This window comes from Paralichthys olivaceus, chromosome 3 (assembly GCF_024713975.1).
Source record: "Paralichthys olivaceus isolate ysfri-2021 chromosome 3, ASM2471397v2, whole genome shotgun sequence".
Classification (NCBI taxonomy): Eukaryota; Metazoa; Chordata; class Actinopteri; order Pleuronectiformes; family Paralichthyidae; genus Paralichthys; species Paralichthys olivaceus.
Window position 1 is genome coordinate 21,788,297 of NC_091095.1, and position 19,307 is coordinate 21,807,603.

Genomic DNA, 19,307 nt, shown 5'->3' on the forward strand with positions numbered 1-19,307 from the left:
GTGCTAAATGATATTTATCTTAATGTAAACAGAATACACATTGATCCAATTATATTCTTTCTGTATACAATAGTGAGTGGAAACCTCGCTTTTGAAGGTCTAAAAAGATATTTGAAATCATTCTTTAATTTATGAAAGAAAAACAGAATCCAAATCACACACACAAAGTTTCATTGAGATTCAATATTTAGATATATTGGAGCATTTATTACACATCTTCAAGACAAACATCAATGTCTGTGCAAGTTAATACTGTGCAGTACACATTCGTTAGCTACTGTATAGAGTGAAAGTCAACATGACATGTAATTGTTTCATAGCAGAGTTCAATTAGTGCTAATTCATTCATTCAATTAGGTCTGAAGATGTGTACCTGATATTCATACGCCCTAAAAAGCAACAGTTCCACACTTTGGTAAAGAGAATCATTAACCACCACCAAGACTGATACCACATACAGTATCTCAAGGATGATGGAAGCTTAGCTTAAAGTAAAGACTTATTGTATGTTCATGTGGTATCGGTATTTCAGAAAGGTGAGTTACTGACTGGAAAGATTCAGCTGAATGCCATTGAAAGAAAGTCGAAAACATTTGGAAATCAAGCAGAGTCGCTGATGCCATCAGCTATAAAATGATACTATTTTAGGAATAGCTATAACATTACCTTCTAAGGACTTGAACACACTGCAGTCTTAACAGCTTCACAACTTGGGAAATTAAACCTTCCGAGGAGCAGGTCAATGCACATTAAAAAAAAAGTAAAACCAGGCTTTGCCCACAGGTGTCAATGTAGAGCCAGCCTAGCTGTGTCTGCTATGGTCACACCTAAGAGAATGTGAGGCAAATATCACAGGTCAAAGTTCATCAAAGCCATCAAGCCTGGCGGCAATTTGCATCATCACAAGAGGCAAATGTTTCATTCACCCCTTGCTTGTGTAGATTGGAAGTGAACAGGAAGTTGGCACTGACACGTTTGCATATGTGTGATCAGGCCCCCCCCCCCCCCCCCCTGTTTCCAGCCTTTATGCAAACCTAAGCTAGCGAGCATTGGCCACAGCTTCATTTTGAAAAGAAAAATATGAGACAGGAATCAAGTTTCTCAGCTAAATCTCAGCAGAAAACAGAAAATATGAGTATTTCCCAAAGTGAATAGTCCCTCATCAGTGACACAGAAAGTTTTCCTTTGTGTATTTCCTGTTTCCAGACATGCAGGGCAGAAAGCTGTACAGTCAATGAGGAGCAGCGCTGAGTTCAGATCTCACTTCACAGAGCGGCTCATCTTAGGAACTTCAGGATGTACTAAGGAAAGACAAAGAGTTTGCAACATTTGAATTCTGCTTATCTGCAAAGTTAAGACAAAATGTTTTCCTTACTCTCTTTGTGAGCCTGTGACTGGCCAGGTCTTGCAGGCGGCCTGAGTTTGTTGGGGAGGTCGGTGCTGTCTCTGTAGTCTCTGGGTTTAGGGGTCTGGGGATCCGGAATGCCTGGTCGGGACTTGGCCGGCAAAGGAGGCCGGTTGTGTGCCATCCCGCCCTCGGAACGCGAGGGCACCACTGGTTTCTTGTGAGCTGAGGAATGTGAAACGCTGGGGATCGGAGGCTGAGACTTGTTCTCAGAGCAGGTGAAGGAGCGGTTGCGTGGGGTGGGCACTGGGGGGCGGTCAGGGTCTCCATCTGCTGATTTGGAGGGTGGAAGCGATGGGTCCAGAGGTGTGAGGTGATCTTTCTTGTGGAGGTCTTTGTCCTTGCTCCTACTGTGAGATTTTGCCATTGAATCGTACAGTGGGTTGTCAAACATCTCTGACTTTTCATCCTCCTCCCTACGAGGCAAAGGACCATGGTTTGATACTATTTTCAGAGCATTTCAGTGAAACCTTGGCATGTGCAGAAGAACTCATAACACATCTTGTATATGAGATGAGTGGTTGGCTGCAAGCACTTTCACGAAGTCCCTGAAGTCCCAAAAGATTACCTTTTTTTTTAAACCTTGTGCACAAAAGTTACTTATTTAATGAAATTCGTATTGCTCTTGCACAGAGACACAGGATTATCCGGAATCATTTGCTGCACATACTGAAAGGCGACAGGCTCAGCCGATGGAAGGACTATGTTTCGATCATAATACTTGAGAAATTAACAAACTAGCTATAAATGCAACTTAGTGTTGTCTTCAAAGCATCGGCCAGTCATGTCTTTACAACGCAGATATTAACTCTGTGTGCACACAACTTATTTATCTTGTGCGCACACGATAACAAAATATCATCTTTTGGGACTTCAGAGGCTCCGTATTGTTCAGGTCAGCTTCTCTTGTCCTAAAATTGGACGTGCAGTGAAGTGCTGGTGCTTGCACAATTGTGTCATGCAAAGATTGTAAAGAATACAGTGTCAGTAATAAAACTACAACAGACGTTAAATTGGACTAGAAAACACTTACATAGAACAGGGTTTCCCCGTGGGACTGCGTGTGCTGATATTCTTGGAGTCCTTAACCCCCTGCCCGGCGATTGCAAGACTTTTTGTAGGCATGCTGTAACTCCAACCTTTATCCACCAGTTTCCCACTTTTGTACATCACTCCTACGTAACTGGGGTTAGAAATATCATGTGCTTGGATGGTGGTGTTCCTGTCAACAAGCAGACAGAAAATATCACAGAAGGAAGAATGTGTTTGAGATATTCTTGAACCACAGATTTAAAAAAATGTCTCACTTGTTGGGGTCGTTGCCTTTGCCTTTGGAGCTAACAGGGTCATCCCTTTCAATTTTGATGAAATCTGAAATCAGAGGAAAATAGGAGGTGATGTTACGAGAGGTTGAAGACATTGAAGCCAAATAATTTGTCTTTCACACATGAACAAGGCAGCAGGAGGTTGTCCACTTAGACGCTTTCACAGCAACACAGAAATCCCTGCAGCGTTCTGGTGAAGGATGGAGCCGCAGGTAGAGGCAGGATGTAACATAAAGGTTCTGCTGCAGAGATCACATGTTTTTATTGACACCATCATTGACTCTAATCACCAAAATCTCTTTTGACATCTTTGTTGGTGTGTGGCTCCACTTTTTCAACATGGACAATCAATTACAAGTGTTGTTGACCCTGTTGTCTTTGCTAACAGCTGTTTGTGGAATTAAATTCTGGATTTTACAGTGATACAACCTCTTACATGGAGATGCAATCTGGGACAATTCTGCAATGTCAACCAAATGTGTATAAATTCCACTGCAATGATCAAATTACTTTTTATGTACAGCACATCATCACAGACTTCAGCCCTTATTCTCAAAAGCTCTCTTGACATCTTGGGGTGGATCTCCTGCTGTGTTCTCACATCAGCTCTTAGGACATTCTTAGGAGTTTTTATAAGGAGGCTGGCAGGAGAAACTCTGAAGACTCTTATTTGTACATTTGCATTCTCACATACAGCTCCTGACATTGTCCAGAGTTCAGTTCATGTCTCAAGGCAGCTTTGATAAAGAAGTTCCTGAGCTGATTTCCTGACTTACCATACAACTTCTCTGTTGGTTTGCCCACAGAGGTCTGTAACTGGATCCCGCCTATCAAAGTGCCCGTCTTATCCCCTTGGTGAGTCAGTGTGACCTGGAACTCTGTGTAGCAGAACTCGGCAGCTCGCAGCGCAACACAGCCCTCACCTTTGGAAATAACAGTAAAGCCATTTTCAGACATGACCTGTGGGTAAAATCCAGAGAATTGTCTTCCCAGAGTTTGCCTTTTACACATGCACAACACAGAGGGAGGTTTTCTGCACAGAAGTGTTCACAATAGCCACAAGCTCTCTGTATTTCTGTATTCTGTATTATTCCGAAAGTGGAACGTGTTGGAGGCATCATCAACACCCTCACTCACTTGCAGTGCCTCTCACTCTGCGTTCACACATGCACCTCCTCCGGAGGAAATACAGAGGTTTGGTTAGTACATGCACTTAGTGCATGTCTGAAGGAGCTCAAGTCAACCGTGAGTTACGCTCTGCTCAGTGCATGTACATCTCATACCACGAGTAGTTTCAGTACCGTATGACTCATCACAGTCTGTGGACTTCACACAGATGAGGATGTGCTGGTCCAAAAGGTACTCAGGGTCAGAGATGATGGGGGTGAGCTTGAAAAAATAGAAAATAACATGAATGACGTTTGCCTGATGCCATGATGAGGCACATTCAACACCAGTCACATCTTCACTTTACCACCACTTGGTTGCTAAACCAAACTTTAATGGACCCATCTGAGTGCTCTGTGTTCTCTCCCTCTGACGTCTTCACAGTTTCTGCAGAGATTCAAAGAAACGTTTGTTCTGATCATCTTCATCTATTTCAAACAAATTCAAAGAGAATCCAGTGAGGTGTGGTCGATCAAAAAGATGAGACTCACTCTCCAAGCAGCTGGAGTGATACTCGATGAAGAACTTGGTCTTTGATTTTGTCAACAACGTGGCCATGCAGTTCATGATCTGTATTCCACCTTGAGGCGCACTGTTTGGATCTGAACAAACAAGCGATTACATCATAACACAGTTTCTAATTGGCAGGGAGGTACAGCTCGAAGCTGGTGATGGTACCTTGCTTGGAGACAAACTGTGAAGCAACTCCGACTTCAAACGAGGCAAATACAGGTGAGTGGTCACTTGTCATGATATCATTGGTGCACCCTGCAAGTTAAAGTAAATGCAAAAGAGTTTGTCACATAAAATGTGTTGCACTTCATTCTATCAGCCCATATTTTTTAAACGTCTTGTAATATTCCCATTGGAAATTTTGTGGAAAAGGTTTGTTTTTTTACAAGGGGAATTAAAAACTTAAAGGTCGGGTTGGTAAGTTGTTTCTGAAACACTTTTTATCTTGTTTATTGAAACCTTTTCACATGAATAAATGCTGTTGTCTGGAAAAAAGGAACAAAGGCACGTGCCTGTGGCCGTCACAGGACCATAACTAACACCACTTATCATTTCATTTGATCCAAATAAAATGATGGCTGGCGTATCTGTCTGTCACTAACCTGCCTGCCTGTTTGCACCCTGCCTTTGCTCTCAGGTCTTCTAGAAAGACATACACCTCTGAAGCAGGGACAATAGCCAGAAGTGAGCAAGCGGGTAACAAAATGAGTCTTGTAGCAGTTGTCAAGGCAGTACACGTTCATAGTGTAGCCTGCTCTTGCTATCTTTTCCAGGATTACCAACCCTAGCTTTAAGTTTTTACTCATTATTTTTACATTAAGAACTGGGACCAAAATTGCACTGTTAAAAATAACTCTGTTGTACAAATATGTAGTAACTGGCCAACATATACAATCATAAATATGTTCAGCTGCAATACTGTGCACCAACTAAAAGAAGCTGTAATTTAAAACACTGCTGGGAACACAGCAGGGGAATTACTCACCGTATGCTTGGCAGACAACATGAACCAGAGGGTAGGACTTCCGCAGGACACGATCACACCATGAGGGTAAATTGTATTTAGTCTGTAAAGTGAAGTTTGTTATTCATACATAAATACAGTTTGTAACAGATTACATGCACAGGACTGGAAATCCAGTCTTCAGAAAGTAGCTGTGATGTTGGTGATCAGTCTGCTGACTCTCTGACCCATGATCTTTCTGTGTTTAGTTTGCATATTCTCCCTGTGTCTGTAAGGGTTTTCCCCAGGTACTCTGGCTGCCTGCCACAGTCCAAACACATGCAGATTGGGGATTCAGTTGAAGGGAGACTCTAAACTGACTGTACGTGTGAATATGAGAGTCAAAAGTTGTTTGTCTTTGTACAGTGTATATTGGCCCTGTGATATACTGGCGCCCAGCAGGGTGTAGCCCACCTCTCACCCAATGTCAGCTGGGATTCGCTCCAGCTCCCCCCGCAACCCTCAAAGGATAAGCGTTATAAATAATTAATGGATGGATGTTTGTGATAATGATTGTGGAGGTCATGTCATACATTTTCTATGAGCCAAATCTTCACATGGACCTTTTAACCCAGATGACATCAAGAAAAAACCGTGTTCTTGGTCAATTGAGATTTGTGTTCAATGTTGAAGTCGCTTTGCCCTCAGGGCCTGACAGGCGCTGTACGGGGAAGAGACATTTGACTCAGTATCAACTTACCCCTGTGGCTTTGGCCTTTGTGTAGGCGTACTTCTCTCGCGTATCTTTCTCAAAACGATAGGTTGGTGCAAACGTGATTTCCTCCTCATCTACAATCAAACAGAGAATCAACAAGAAGTAATAAGTATGCTGCCAATCAATAATGCCAAAAAATGACCAGAAAAAAAACACACCATAAACCAACCTGCTGTACAGTCTGTCTACATTTTCTAAATTTGGTCATGGCTCACCAAAATGCAGAAAGACCTTTCCATCATTCCTCTCAATGCTGAGCTGGTCTTTACAGAGAAGTTCCTGGTACTGCTGCTGTTTGATCTTTGACACAATGTACTCAGCTTCCTGCAGGGAAACAAAGTGGTGACTTTTCCTGCCTAAAAGTGTTGGTAGCTCAGAGCTCAGACACCTGACAACCAGCGAGTTCTTTCATGCACAAGTCACTCAGGTGCCGACTGGATCTTCAATGTCTGGGGTTAAATGTATTAAATGTATTAGATGTACATAAAAAAAACACAGATTTAATACATATGAATTTGCAGGTTAATACTAGGATGACTTAATACATAGTTAAAATGTTGTAGCAACAATTACTTTAGTTCTTTTTTTGGTCATCCTTACAATAAACTGCATTCATCACAACTTACTGTAGATGGGAATTCAACACGGTAGTTCAAATCACCGAGCCAGAAGAGGTGGGTGAAGCGATTTGTTATGTCAAAGGGATTTAGCTTCTTATCTCCCAGATTCAGAAACCGCAGGATGTTGGTGTAGTTTTGATTACGTCTGCAAATACAACAAAAAAATACAGATTATGCTTTAGCCAACAAAGTGATGCTAACAAAGTGAGAAAGTTATCAGTAACAAAATAAGCTGAACAATGCTATTTGGAGACAGTATACTTCTAGTTACATAAAATCTATCTTTAAGTGTGCGACTTTCATCTTCATGAGGAGACCAGATGAATTATTCAATGTGTGTCAAGTGGAGACAGAAAAAAGACAAATATTTGATAATGAGGGATTATTTAGGTAATGTTGAAAAATAAATTTTTAATTAATTAATTTCAAGAATAAGGTCGCAATTAAGAGGCGTCATACTTATAATAAAAATCTTTAAATATTTATAGAAAAATACATTATTTTGAAGAAAGTCATCATGTTATAAGAATGAATTGTGAGAGTGGGTGTGCTTGCTTCTTCTCTTTTACAAACTGACTGAAAGTAAAAGGAACAGCTCTGATATTTATCCTTCTATTCTCAGTGATGTAATGAATATTGGTTTTGTGTAATCTGCTCCTGACCTGAGTTTCTTCTCACTTCCTGAGGTCAGGTGACTGTTGACAAAGCCAAAAGATGTCCCGTTGAACATGAAGGACACTCCCACTGCTCCCTTGTTTCCTACAAAACAAATTCAGCACTGAGGGCTGGTTCCTCAAAGAATTTTACGACAGGTCATTGAATGGCTGGTGGAGAAGAGGACCTGTTTACCCAGTGTGTTGGCGATGCCTGTCTTCACACTGTCAGAGAAAAGGTGGGAGATCCTGTTCTCGTGCTCGGGCTTGGCCAGGACCACAATCCGAATGTTCCACAGAGTGTGAATTGCCACCTGGATGTGAGAAAATGTACATGATGGATTCCTGCTCTGTGTCTGTATTCTGTTTGTTCTCCTTCACACTCACTCACCTGTTTAAAGCTGATGTTTGTGATGTTCCGCAGGACTCCTTTCACTGTGTCGGCCCACTCCCTCTCACCCAAAGGATCCTCCTGCGTCCCAATGACATAAAAATCATGTGGGATGTGATCTGCCGTGTCGTCTCTGGTCTTTCCTTGGCCTTTACACTGAAACCAGGATTCCATGTTGTGGGGAGGGCTGGCATTTCCTGCAGGTTCATAGAAATGTATTTTCCTGTAGTGTTACTTGGTCAGTCATGAATTCTATTTCATTCAACCTGTAACTGTCTCCAATCCATGTGTGCACAGTCAGATTCGTAAATGTTAAAAGAATCTGCAGATGTGTCCTGAGTTTTGCAAATACAGTTTGTACAGAAATCTGACAATGTTTATCCAGATTGGGTGTTTTTCACACATTTGAAAATCTGATTACACACTCAGATACTAAATCCACATTTGCAGGTTCTCATACGCATTTGTAAATATCAGTAGGCATTTGAGATATAGAGATATAGTTTCACAACTCTCTCAACACACACACACACACACACACACACTGGTGTCAAATATTAACATTCCTACCCATGTTCCAGGTGCCAACAAACACTGAGATCATGTCAGGTTCAGGTTTTGCAGAGTGTTTGTTCTTCATTTGCTGAAGCAGTTGGCAAAATCCCTCTCTTTTCTGGTGAGAAACATTGAAAAACATGATTTCTTAAAGACACATCAGTTCCAGTTCAGTTGTACCTTGTGAATTATATGTGACTGATATTTAAAACCCCTGAAACCATCTTTTCTCAAGCTTTGGGCAACTGTCTCCTGCATAAATCCATTAGGTTCTGCTTAATGTCAAAAAGTTCATGTCTATCAGGTTTTTTGAAGCTCAGATGGAAAAAAGGTTGTTAATATTAGCTAATTAACAGAGTGAGGTTAATCCAATTTCATCAATGAATATTTGATGTTTTGGATAAATACTCGATTTAAAAATTCAAGGTGCCACAAGGTCAGTCAGGAGCAAGCCAGTTGCCAGTTGTCTGTTACCTTTGTGTCATCAAACACAAACTCTTTACGCAAAATCTTCTCTTTCTCCGTCTCCAACACGATGACAAGTTTGGTGTGCATTTTCTGAGATTTCACCAGCTGCAGGACTGAAAAATTAAGAAAGAGTAATGTTCATGGTTTACAGCAGTTTATTAACATGCATAGGGCAGCTCCAGAACACTACAATAAGGCATCACATTTCTCAACGCTAAATGCTACAGTCTCCATGCAAACACAATGTTGTTTAGCACATCCGATGATTAACATGCACACCATCTTGGTTTAGCATACTAGCAGGCTAACCTATTGCTTGAAGTGCTAGGTTCAGTTTATTGGTGGTTGGCAACCAATTTCAAGCTGCATCACCGGACCACAAAGTGTAGATGTGGCTAATGTCGATACATTATCTGGAAATTGATCATAAAACAAAGTATTGGAGAATATAAATAAGGTTATTTTATCAAGATCCATGAATTATTCACTGGGTAATCTGTGACAATGTTTGAAAAATCCAATGATAAAGACATTTTTATTAATATCCTTTCATCAAAGACTGGCAGTAATCTGTCCAGTAGTTTTTGCATTAACTTGATAACAAACAAACCAACCAACCAACCAACAATCAAATAGTACAAGTGCAAATTTTATGGTAGTTCTGCAGGGAAAGTTGGAGAATCATTCATCATGAAAAAATGAGATCACTGTGATATTTCAGTGTGCACCAAAGCAGTGGACCATCTAACCATTGCCTGAACCACACTACGAGCATGGCTTAAAACCAATATGAAGGAATGAGGTTGAAGAACTTACTTTTATTGTGCACAAAGTATTTGTCGTCCGGCCCATCCTTTGACTTCTTGAAGTAGAGCTTCCCACTTTCTACATCCACTTTCAATGACATCTTTGTGGAAATACCAAGGGATTCTTGCTTGACCTGAGAGTGAAAGAGGAAACCGGTGAAATGAACTGCAAACATCTGGATATTAAAACAATAACTTATTCAGAAAAGCACCTCAAACATGACAACCGGGATGAGAGATTTCCTGTGACCTCCTTCATGTCCAACAGACTCAAACATAGAACTCTTTGCCTGAAAAAAAAATTAAAAGATGGTTGACATCTAGAACGTCATCTGCTGACTTGTCAGAGATGAGTCATGGTATGTTACCTTATCTTCTATGGAGTACAGCAGTTTTGTCAGTTGCTCAAGCCTAAAGGGCACAGACTGACCTGAATCGATGGAAATCTGAAAAAAGAAACAGTTAATGATGATTAGGACTTTTTTGATGGATTTTTTGGGGCCTTTACTTTTATTTGTCAGGAGAGAGGATCAGAGTTATCTAGGCCATATTAAATTCTTTTGTCCAATTACGTCTCTTTCAGATAATGAAGCATACTCCCTATTCCAAAGGTAAATACTATTTCCAAGCTCAGTTCTTCCACTCCATGCAATTTCCCTCTTTAGCTTTCTCGTTCTCTAACATTCTTATTGCAGTGAAGCATTACATTCTCCACTGACTCCTCTGTTGGTCAGCAATCCTGTGATCCTGCTGGATGTTTGTTTATTAAGTGCAGTGTATTTTTGAGTCTCGTAATGTTCTCCTCTTTCCTGTTTCCTTTGAATATTGTTTTTACTTGATGATTTAGTGCTTGCTTAGCCAATGAATCCACCCCTTCATTACACTTTATTCCTCTGTGAGCCTGTATCCACATGACAGTAGTCACAATATTCACATTTTGAAATCTATACAGGGTCTCAAATATCTCATCAACTAAATTGGACCTCCTGTTTGATGAAAATGACTTTAACAACATTAATGCTGAGCACATGCCTGTACACAAAACAACCTTCCTGATTTGTAACTCTTCTATCTATTGTAATGCAGCCACAATCGCTACCATCTCCACTGTGTAAAGTGACAAATGATCCAAGGTTCTCCTTTTCACTGAAACTTTAAATACTGAAACCAAAACCTTTTCTCCCTGTAATAGGATCTTTGGACCCATCTGTATATCCTGTAACTCTTCTTCTTTTGGTTTATTGGCGGATGGCAACCAACCTCAAGGTGCATTAGACCACAAGGTCCATCCACTGTGTGTTTCAATATCGTACTTCTCCTTCTTCCCCATTCGGTACACACATGCAAAACACAGCAGGAGGTTTTCTGAACAGATGCATTTACAACAGTAACTAATCCTCTGCATTATTCAGGTGAGAGGTGGAACAGCCGGGAACAGAAGGCAGGAAGTGACATGCTTAGGTAAAGGATGCTACCCACTTGCTTTGGACATTGGCCACCTCCTGGTGAGAGCTGTTGGTCCAATGTTTTATTGAAGACTTCCAGAGATGGCAGAACATGGGAAATTTCACTGGGGTACAGAGAAGATCAGAGCATGGTTAAATCAGCACCACACTGAATATCATAGCCTATATTATAAATTCTGTTGACTGGTAATTCTACCTGTATAGAGTCTTGCAGATTGACATGATTAGCTTCTTTAGTCCAGGGAGGTTGGGGTTACCGTTCTGTATTTGTTCAACATCCAAGCAGATTGAAGTCCTGAAATATTCTTGGATGGCCATTTGATGCTCATCAGGTATCCTTGAAAAATATGTTACACAGGAGCACTGTTATCTCATATTCCACATTTTAGCCAGTGTCAAATAGGAAACATAGGAATTTTGGTTCTGTACATGTTACAAATGTCTGCATGATGAGTTATCGATAGAAAGTTACAACTTTTAATATAGTTTTTGCAAATGTGACCTTACGTGGACAGGTCGATATTCTGCAGCCTCATCAGGTAGGTGTCCGATAGAGATTTGCAGGGCTGTTCAGAGGACTTGGATTCACTGTCCTTCACATCGTTGAAGGGGAAGTTCCTGGGTGGAAGCTGCGGTGGAAGATTGTTGGACTCTGCAGCACAAAGACAAAAAACACATTCAGGAATGTTTACATCTATGACTGGCACACATTTTGTTCTCAAGTATTGCCACTGTTTGGATGAAGTGAAGGTGTTTGACCTTGCTCCTCGTCCACCTCCTCCTCTCTCTGGACGGGGTACTGCAGATGTGTGACCAGTCCCATGTTGGGACTGTAATAGGCCTCCACCAGCTCAAGCAGCACAGTGAAGAACCTGATAGGAACTCCTTCAGATGCCTGGTGAGCAGACCAAAGCAGGGAACATGGTTTGATGATGTCTCTTGAGGCACATAGGCAGGTTTAAAGTGACCTCAACTGACACATGTTTCCATTGTTCTGAGCTCCTTTTAAGAGGAAAGTGGGTGACACAACTCTCAAAGTGTTACTTCCCATGTGATTTCACATATGTGTACTAGTTTGTGAGCGACTTCTTCCAGCAGACTATAGCTGTATTCCTATACTCATCTGATCTCCTTCAGTAGCCATGGCAGACTCTGGTGTTTTTATATCATTGATAAGAATATAGGTAACCCTAGGTTACACCTGAAATCTATAAATAAGAGAGTAAATGTAGACCAGTATCAGAGGAACTAGGTAAACAGGGGCCCTGGATCTGAATATCAGTAAAGAGACTCAACACAGGGATTGAATGAACATATACTGTATAAGAACACATAATGTGCAGTTCAAAGTTGTTTGACACTTACAGCATACAGTTACCCCTAAAATAATAAAATAAAATAAAAAAATGCACACAAAAGAGTCCCTTTAATGTCCTTGAGTCCAGTCTTTAAGTGTCAAATTGATAAGTTGATCGTTGGGGTCAATCTGTATTTGAACAGAGTCTGTCCTACCACAGCATGGACTGAAGAGGAAAATTGAAGGTTCAGTGCTTTTCTGTATGATGGCTTGTCATCCAGTTAACTGAAATCTTGATTCTTTGGCTGGGTCCCTCCCCCTTACTGGCTAGGTAATGTCACATCAGGTCACCCACCCATTAGCCTACTACAGTGTCATTCAAAGTATACGATCTCTATAGCACTTACACAATATTGCCACTTCAAGAATTTGTTTTCCTACACAATAACTATTCTCATGGTTTTGTCCTCATTTGTCAGGCCCATTTTAGAGTAAACCAAATGTGAGCTCCAGAACCTTTATTTTGAAATCTTTAATTCTATCTCCCCAATTGACCTGCAATTGTAACTTCATGCTGTTGTCAGAAATGAATTCAAAAGGAGCCTGTAAGATTATGAATTTTGAAGGTCCAGCGTTGGGCTCTGTGACTCAGACTGAACTGGATTACTTATTGTTCCTCAATAAGCTAACACAGCTGCAAATATTTAAATAGCTTGTTTAAATGGGAAATGGGATCAACATGTACTATAACTATATACCATGAGTACCTATAAAAAGTGACAGTGCTGACTTTTTATGTACCAGTGCTTAGTTGTACCAAAATTTAACCTGCAGGAACACCACAGTGTGAGTACTGGTTCACAAGCACAGGCTTCACTTCTCTTGTAAATAAGGTTCCATTTTGTGTGTCATGATTGTTTCATTTTTGTTCATCCCCAATGCACACATTTTAATTGTGGTGGTGTATGTGCATGCTATATGATTCTACTTCACTCTAGTCTATTCTCTAGGGAAAGGTGCCTCTATGCCTCCTTTTCTTTACAGGAACGGGTACACAGGACCATCCTTTTAATAATGCGGCCCCACAATTCTTTGCAGCAGCAACATTTATGACTCATGTCAATGACATTTACCGTCATTTGATTACATAGGCTAGTGTAAGTGCAGTTGGATTGTCTTAGCGCTGCAGTTTCCATTCACTAATTCTCCTTCAGACCATTCCTTGACCTCATCATGTTTGACTTCAGGGTCACTCAAAATGACTTCTTTATTTTCAACAATAACCTCTCTTTCATTAAGTTTATGCCAATGAAACTCTAAATTATGTTACACCCATTATGAGTCACAAGCTCAAGCTGTTTTCACTTCCTCCAGGTGGGTGTAATATTTGTATGAATTACATAGTTACGTATCAAGGGTAAAAATAGACAGATATCGTTCTAGTGAAATCTCTTCTAATGTATAGATTTGCAGCAGGTTATTGGTTCTTGTACTAACACGAAACCTTTCCTCATAAATAATTTTGTGAGCAAAAACAGGCTTTAGCTATAAGTGCTTCATTAGCCCTCCAGCCTTGACTGAATGCAAAATAGTATACATTTTCATTGAAGCTCCAGCATATACACTGTGACATACCCGTTTCTTAAAATTAGAAATGTCAGTTCATCTCTGATCCAGTTTTTCGGCTTTTCTAGGTATTTCTGACATTTAAACTGTTGCCATCTAAAAGCAGGTCACATGTGACCTTATGTGGACAGGTCAATATTCTGCAGTCTCATCAGGTAGGTGTCTGATAGAGATTTGCAGGGCTGTTCAGAGGACTTGGATTCATTGCGTACAATTTGTTTCAAAAAAAGTCAAACTACAAATTACAAGTGCTACATGTAAGTGCCCTATATGTGCAACTAAACTTAATTCTTTTTTAAAATAATGAAATAGCAAGAGTAGTGGTTCATGTTTTGTTGTTGTTTTCAATGTAACTGATTCAAGAAACCGGGTCAGACTCTACCACTATGCTTGTGGCCCTCAGAGCCTACACACCCTTAGAGCCTACACGCCAACACAAAGCACAGTGGTTGTTTGTGCTAACATCAGCATGCTAATATGCTGATGTTTAGTGGGTCATGTTTATCTGCAGTGTGCAATTTACATCTGAGCATCGAACAAAAGGTCAGAGGATCACCAGAAAGACTCCATTGAGCTAAATCGTTTCATAGTTGGAAGGATATTTCACTAAAGGGCCAAAATGTGAACCTGTTAATGGCACTTTGGAGAGGAAGCAGGGCTTGCCAAAGTTAAAAGAATAGTTTAATCCTCTGGCGAACATTAATTAATAATATTAGTAATATTTCATAATAGCCATCCAATATTTGAGTTGTTACAGTTGATTGAACAGGAGGACATTATCTAGAGGCTAAAATGTTACTACAAGCTAAAGATGAATTATTATGAACATGTCTAAATGTACTTGAAATTAACAGTTTGACAGGTGCAGTATCAATAAAGGTTTTTATCATATTTCTGTAATCCCTTTGTCTTCACCAATAACAACTCATTCGACTTTAGATCAGAGTAATTATGACGTCAAACTATGAACCCACCTGGACAGAGAGCTTCTTATCCTCATTGGGCAGGATCCTGTATGTGTACACACAGTTCTGGTATCTGTGGTTGAAATAATAAAATGTAAATGTGTGTAACAGGAAAATAACAAGACTGTGGGGCACAGGAAAATGAGGGCTGATGTATTCATTGTATTGAACCTGCATCATTACAGTTTGAATGAGGGTTGCACTATGACAAATGACATGAGCTGCAGAAATGTGTTGCTTTGAGGGGTAAGGTAGCATCAAATATACTGGACCTGGGCTTATGTTGCAGTGCATGTGTGCAAACACGTATAATACAATGTAATACAGGTGGATGTACTGTACCCTTTAATGTTATATTCATTTTGTCCAAGGTGTGACATTTAGAGTTGGTTCATCTCACAATGCCTTACACATACAGTTTAACAACCACGTCAGTTGTTAATTTTCTTACTGTGTTTTTATTAGTTCTCACTCAGCTCAGGTTTCAGGTTTCATGAGCAGGGAACACAAATCATTATCTGTTCCGTGAACGTGCACCAATATAAACCATCTGTGCAAATGTTAGAAACAATAAATGTAGTCTACTTACAGAACGCAGAGGGCATACGCTCCCTGAATGGACTCACTGGCCCGGATAAGGAAGCTGCCATCTCTTGCTGCTTTGGAGAGAAGATCCTCTGCTTTGGATCGAGTTATATTGCCATGGTACCAAGGCTGATAACTTTGCATCCTGTCCTTCACTCCAGACCCTGAACTAAAGAGTTTTGCACCTGACAAACAATAATCCAGCAAAACCAAATCTCGACTCGGTTTGTCGCCCAGGCAAATTTTTACCTCCTCATTGTGTGTTACTTCTATAAGTCCATTCTTTCACGTGTTCATCCCTTGTCTCACAAAGCTGTAAAAGGAAGCTGCGACAAGCTCAGAGCTGAACTTCCTCATTTGTGTCAAGAGGAGGGCCCTACTGCCTTCACTCTGACTGCTGTATGACAACGCCACAGAGCTGAGAATTAAAATAAAGACTTCAGCAAACTGAAAAGAAATCTATGTCTATTTACTATAATAATAAACCAACGTACCTACTGCTCTGTGGTTTGTGGACACCTGTTTGTCAGCTGTCCAGAAAACAGTGACGCCTTTTCTAAAAACTCAAGCTGAAAGTTAAAAAGGGAAGTAACCAAAAAAGGCAAATTCTGACAGGTTGAAGTGAAAGAATATACATAGAAAATTATCTACAAAAATACATTCACAAACACATTCCTCATTAGGGTTTTCAGAATCATGTTCACAGCTCAAATTACCTCTGTCCTTCCACCTAAACTAAAACAAGCAGTCCTATTCAGCCAGAAGACCTGACCTGAGTCCGGCTGCAAACTCTTCATCTAATATGATTCAGAAAAGCTCTGGGCTTTTCTGCAATATTCACACATTCAGGAAATGCAAGTTTAGAGTAGTTTGCCATGTTCATGAAATGGACAGGAAGTCTTGCAGAAATATGAGGAGGAAAATAAGCAGCTCATAAACCACAACATGGGTCACATGACACAAAAAGAGAACTACACGTTGACAAGGCGCTGCAGCTTCAGAGGTTTCTGTCCCCACACTTTCTTGAAATAGTCTCACCACTTTCACAGAGAGCAAGTCTCAGACATGTAGTCACAGTGGACAAAAGAACAGACACAAGATCTTTAGCAAACAGGACGTGAAATCATACTTTTGCTTTCAGGACATGACAGCTGACATGTGGAGTTCACATAATTTTTTTATGTAAAAGCACATTACAAAAACATTGCAGCATATTACAGCATTGAAAAACACATAATTGATTAAAAAAAGGAAGAGAATGAAATAAGAGTCAGTTCCAATAAGTTAACTTGTGGATCATTCATACAGTTAGGGTTGTGTGGTAGTTTTTCTTCTTCGGCACGATTTTGTAAAAGTAATTATTATTTATAACTTGATGTAAAGAAAATTTGTCACATCTTTCCTGTCTGCATGAATTACATTTCTGTCTCAATCATTTATTTGCAGATGATGAAGAAACAGATTCACAGTAAAAAAGGGATTATTAGTTTGTCATGCGACATTACAATATCACAGTATAACAAGGGCAAGACAATAAATGCATATAGGAGTTAGGAAGCAGGATAATGGAGAATATATTTACGATCCAGATTTGTCAAGCACAACAAAGTTAACATGTTACTGGTGTCTTCCAGCAATTTAAACAACAATGGAAAATATATACACATACATTTGTGATTGGATTTTAAAATACTTCTTATATTAAAACAATACTAAGGGTTCTATTGTAATAAGCGCAAAACGTTGGTTGCTCATGGCATAAATGTATTCATTCCAAATCCACTTTTGCTAGTTTAACAGAAGAATAAAGGCTGCTGCACCTAGAACCATGGTTCGTAAAAGCTTTTCACTCTTTTAAATAATCATGGGTTTGTTGGAGGCATAACATGCAATAATGAGAGTGCCATCTCACATTGCCTTTAGAAGCTTGGTGCACTTACATCTTTGTGGATTTCTACTTTAACAGCACCTTTGCTAGTAAGAGCTAGAGCTTCAGAGGAAACAGAAACTTGAAAACAAAGTGAAAGTGTGTAAAAAGAAGAGTATATCTGCATTAGTCATACATTACCATTCTGATGATGCACCCTTTAAATAACACTGACTCAAGATTGTAATACACCTGACCACACTTTTGTTCTTTTTATACCAATATTAATACCCAAGGGTGCTCAGATGGATGCAAGTACATTTGCTGTTTAAACATAATAGGCAGGACAATGACAATCAGTCCGTGGAGTCTACAGCCAAGCTAACAGCTCTGAGGCTGTAAGAGGGCATGGCTGCATTTGAGCTAAATGCTAACATGAGCATGCTTACAAACAATGACAAGGCTTTCACCCAATCCATGGTGGAAACAGGGGTTCACATGCATGTGCACAAAGGTCACTCTCACATACAAAAGATTCCATGTGACAGGTGCACAGACTAAAGAATTAAATACAAGTTCTTAATTGAGAACCTAATTACATGCCACAACTTCAGCTGAAAGCCTAACTGTATGTATGGTAAATACAGTATGGCCAATAGCATGAGCACATGGCAAATAGTGCAGCTATACAATACAGCAACAGATCAAAACACCAAGTAAGAAATCTCTTGTGTTATTATGACAATTTAAATATTTTTTTGGTTCATTATGAAACTGTGGCAGGATTCAAAAGAATACAGCGGGTCACCACAGTCCAGGTAACTAATTGGAAACACTGAAGCTGACATTCTTATGTTTATCACGTATAATGTTTACAATGTACACTGTCTTAGTTTGACACATTACCATGCTCACAATTGCTAATTAGTACTAAACTAAAAGTTTTTGCAAGTATTTGGTCCCAAATTAAAGCACTGATGGTAATCCTTGTATATCATGGATGTAATTTCATGGCAATCTATATAAAAGTTGTTGCTGGACTAAAAAGTGGACTGACACTGAAGATAAACATCATTAAACATTAAATGTGTATAGGCAGAGGATAAAACATGAAAAATGAAGTAAAAGTTGACTATGTACAAATTTTGTATTTCTGGGTTAAAATTCGACTCTTTTTTGGACTAACTTCTCTGTTGATGGATGACAGCGGTGGGTAGCAAAAGCAGAATCAGAAGAATAATGTTAAGGCCGATTTCCAGCATCCAGGTTCATAATCACAGACTGTGATGCATGCAGGTTCAGGGCTATCACATCCTATAACTTACTTTTTAACACTTAAACAGAAATAAAATGGATTTTGGAGGCACTTAAACAAAACACAGAATGAGCTGGAACCAATAAGAATAGACAAACAGTATTCACACAGTATAACTTGTTTGTACTTATTTGTCTCATGGTGCAGTGCTTCCTTTGAAATATATTGATTTATGGTGATTGATGATGAAGCAGTTAATTTCAAAGTCCATACATGACATTTTTCTGGTGTTTGCTTTGGAGTTGTGATCTCCATTGGAAGATATATTTGTGGTTTTTAGTACCATCCCAGTAAAGTTTTTTTATCTTCTCCCTCACACTTTTCAGAATCTCTAAGGAGAACCAGTCAGTCAGCCAAGTGGAAAACAGCAAACCTTATCCTGATTAAAATGCTTTGTTGCTAGAGGAAAACAAAGTTAAGTCACTGGTCTAGAACACTTCTATTCTTGAGAAGTAGAACTTGTAACTTGGTAACTCAGTGACAGAACGTGGGCTGTGCTGGGAACATGGCTGTGGGAGGATAATATGTTTTAAGGCGGTTTCTGATTATTGACTGTGTTCAGTTC

The 19,307-nt window shown here is 39.8% G+C and overlaps 1 protein-coding gene across 1 annotated transcript; it reads right to left on the reverse strand.

Annotated features, from left to right (window-relative positions):
• Window positions 1-186: 186 nt before the first annotated feature.
• inpp5d (inositol polyphosphate-5-phosphatase D) lies at window positions 187-16,432 on the reverse strand. Its single transcript, XM_020080474.2, has 27 exons — window positions 15,565-16,432; window positions 14,985-15,048; window positions 11,847-11,982; window positions 11,595-11,739; window positions 11,284-11,424; window positions 11,101-11,191; window positions 9,990-10,067; window positions 9,834-9,911; window positions 9,632-9,755; window positions 8,822-8,928; window positions 8,363-8,465; window positions 7,793-7,989; window positions 7,598-7,715; window positions 7,411-7,507; window positions 6,755-6,893; window positions 6,344-6,452; window positions 6,114-6,202; window positions 5,396-5,477; window positions 4,576-4,665; window positions 4,389-4,499; window positions 4,205-4,284; window positions 4,032-4,119; window positions 3,507-3,653; window positions 2,713-2,776; window positions 2,439-2,627; window positions 1,376-1,821; window positions 187-1,301 (listed from the first exon to the last, which is right to left on the reverse strand). The coding sequence occupies exons 1-27, from the start codon at window positions 15,702-15,704 to the stop codon at window positions 1,261-1,263; spliced, it is 3,294 nt and encodes a 1,097-aa protein (XP_019936033.2). The 5' UTR covers window positions 15,705-16,432; the 3' UTR covers window positions 187-1,260.
• Between the last annotated feature and the right edge of the window lie 2,875 nt (window positions 16,433-19,307).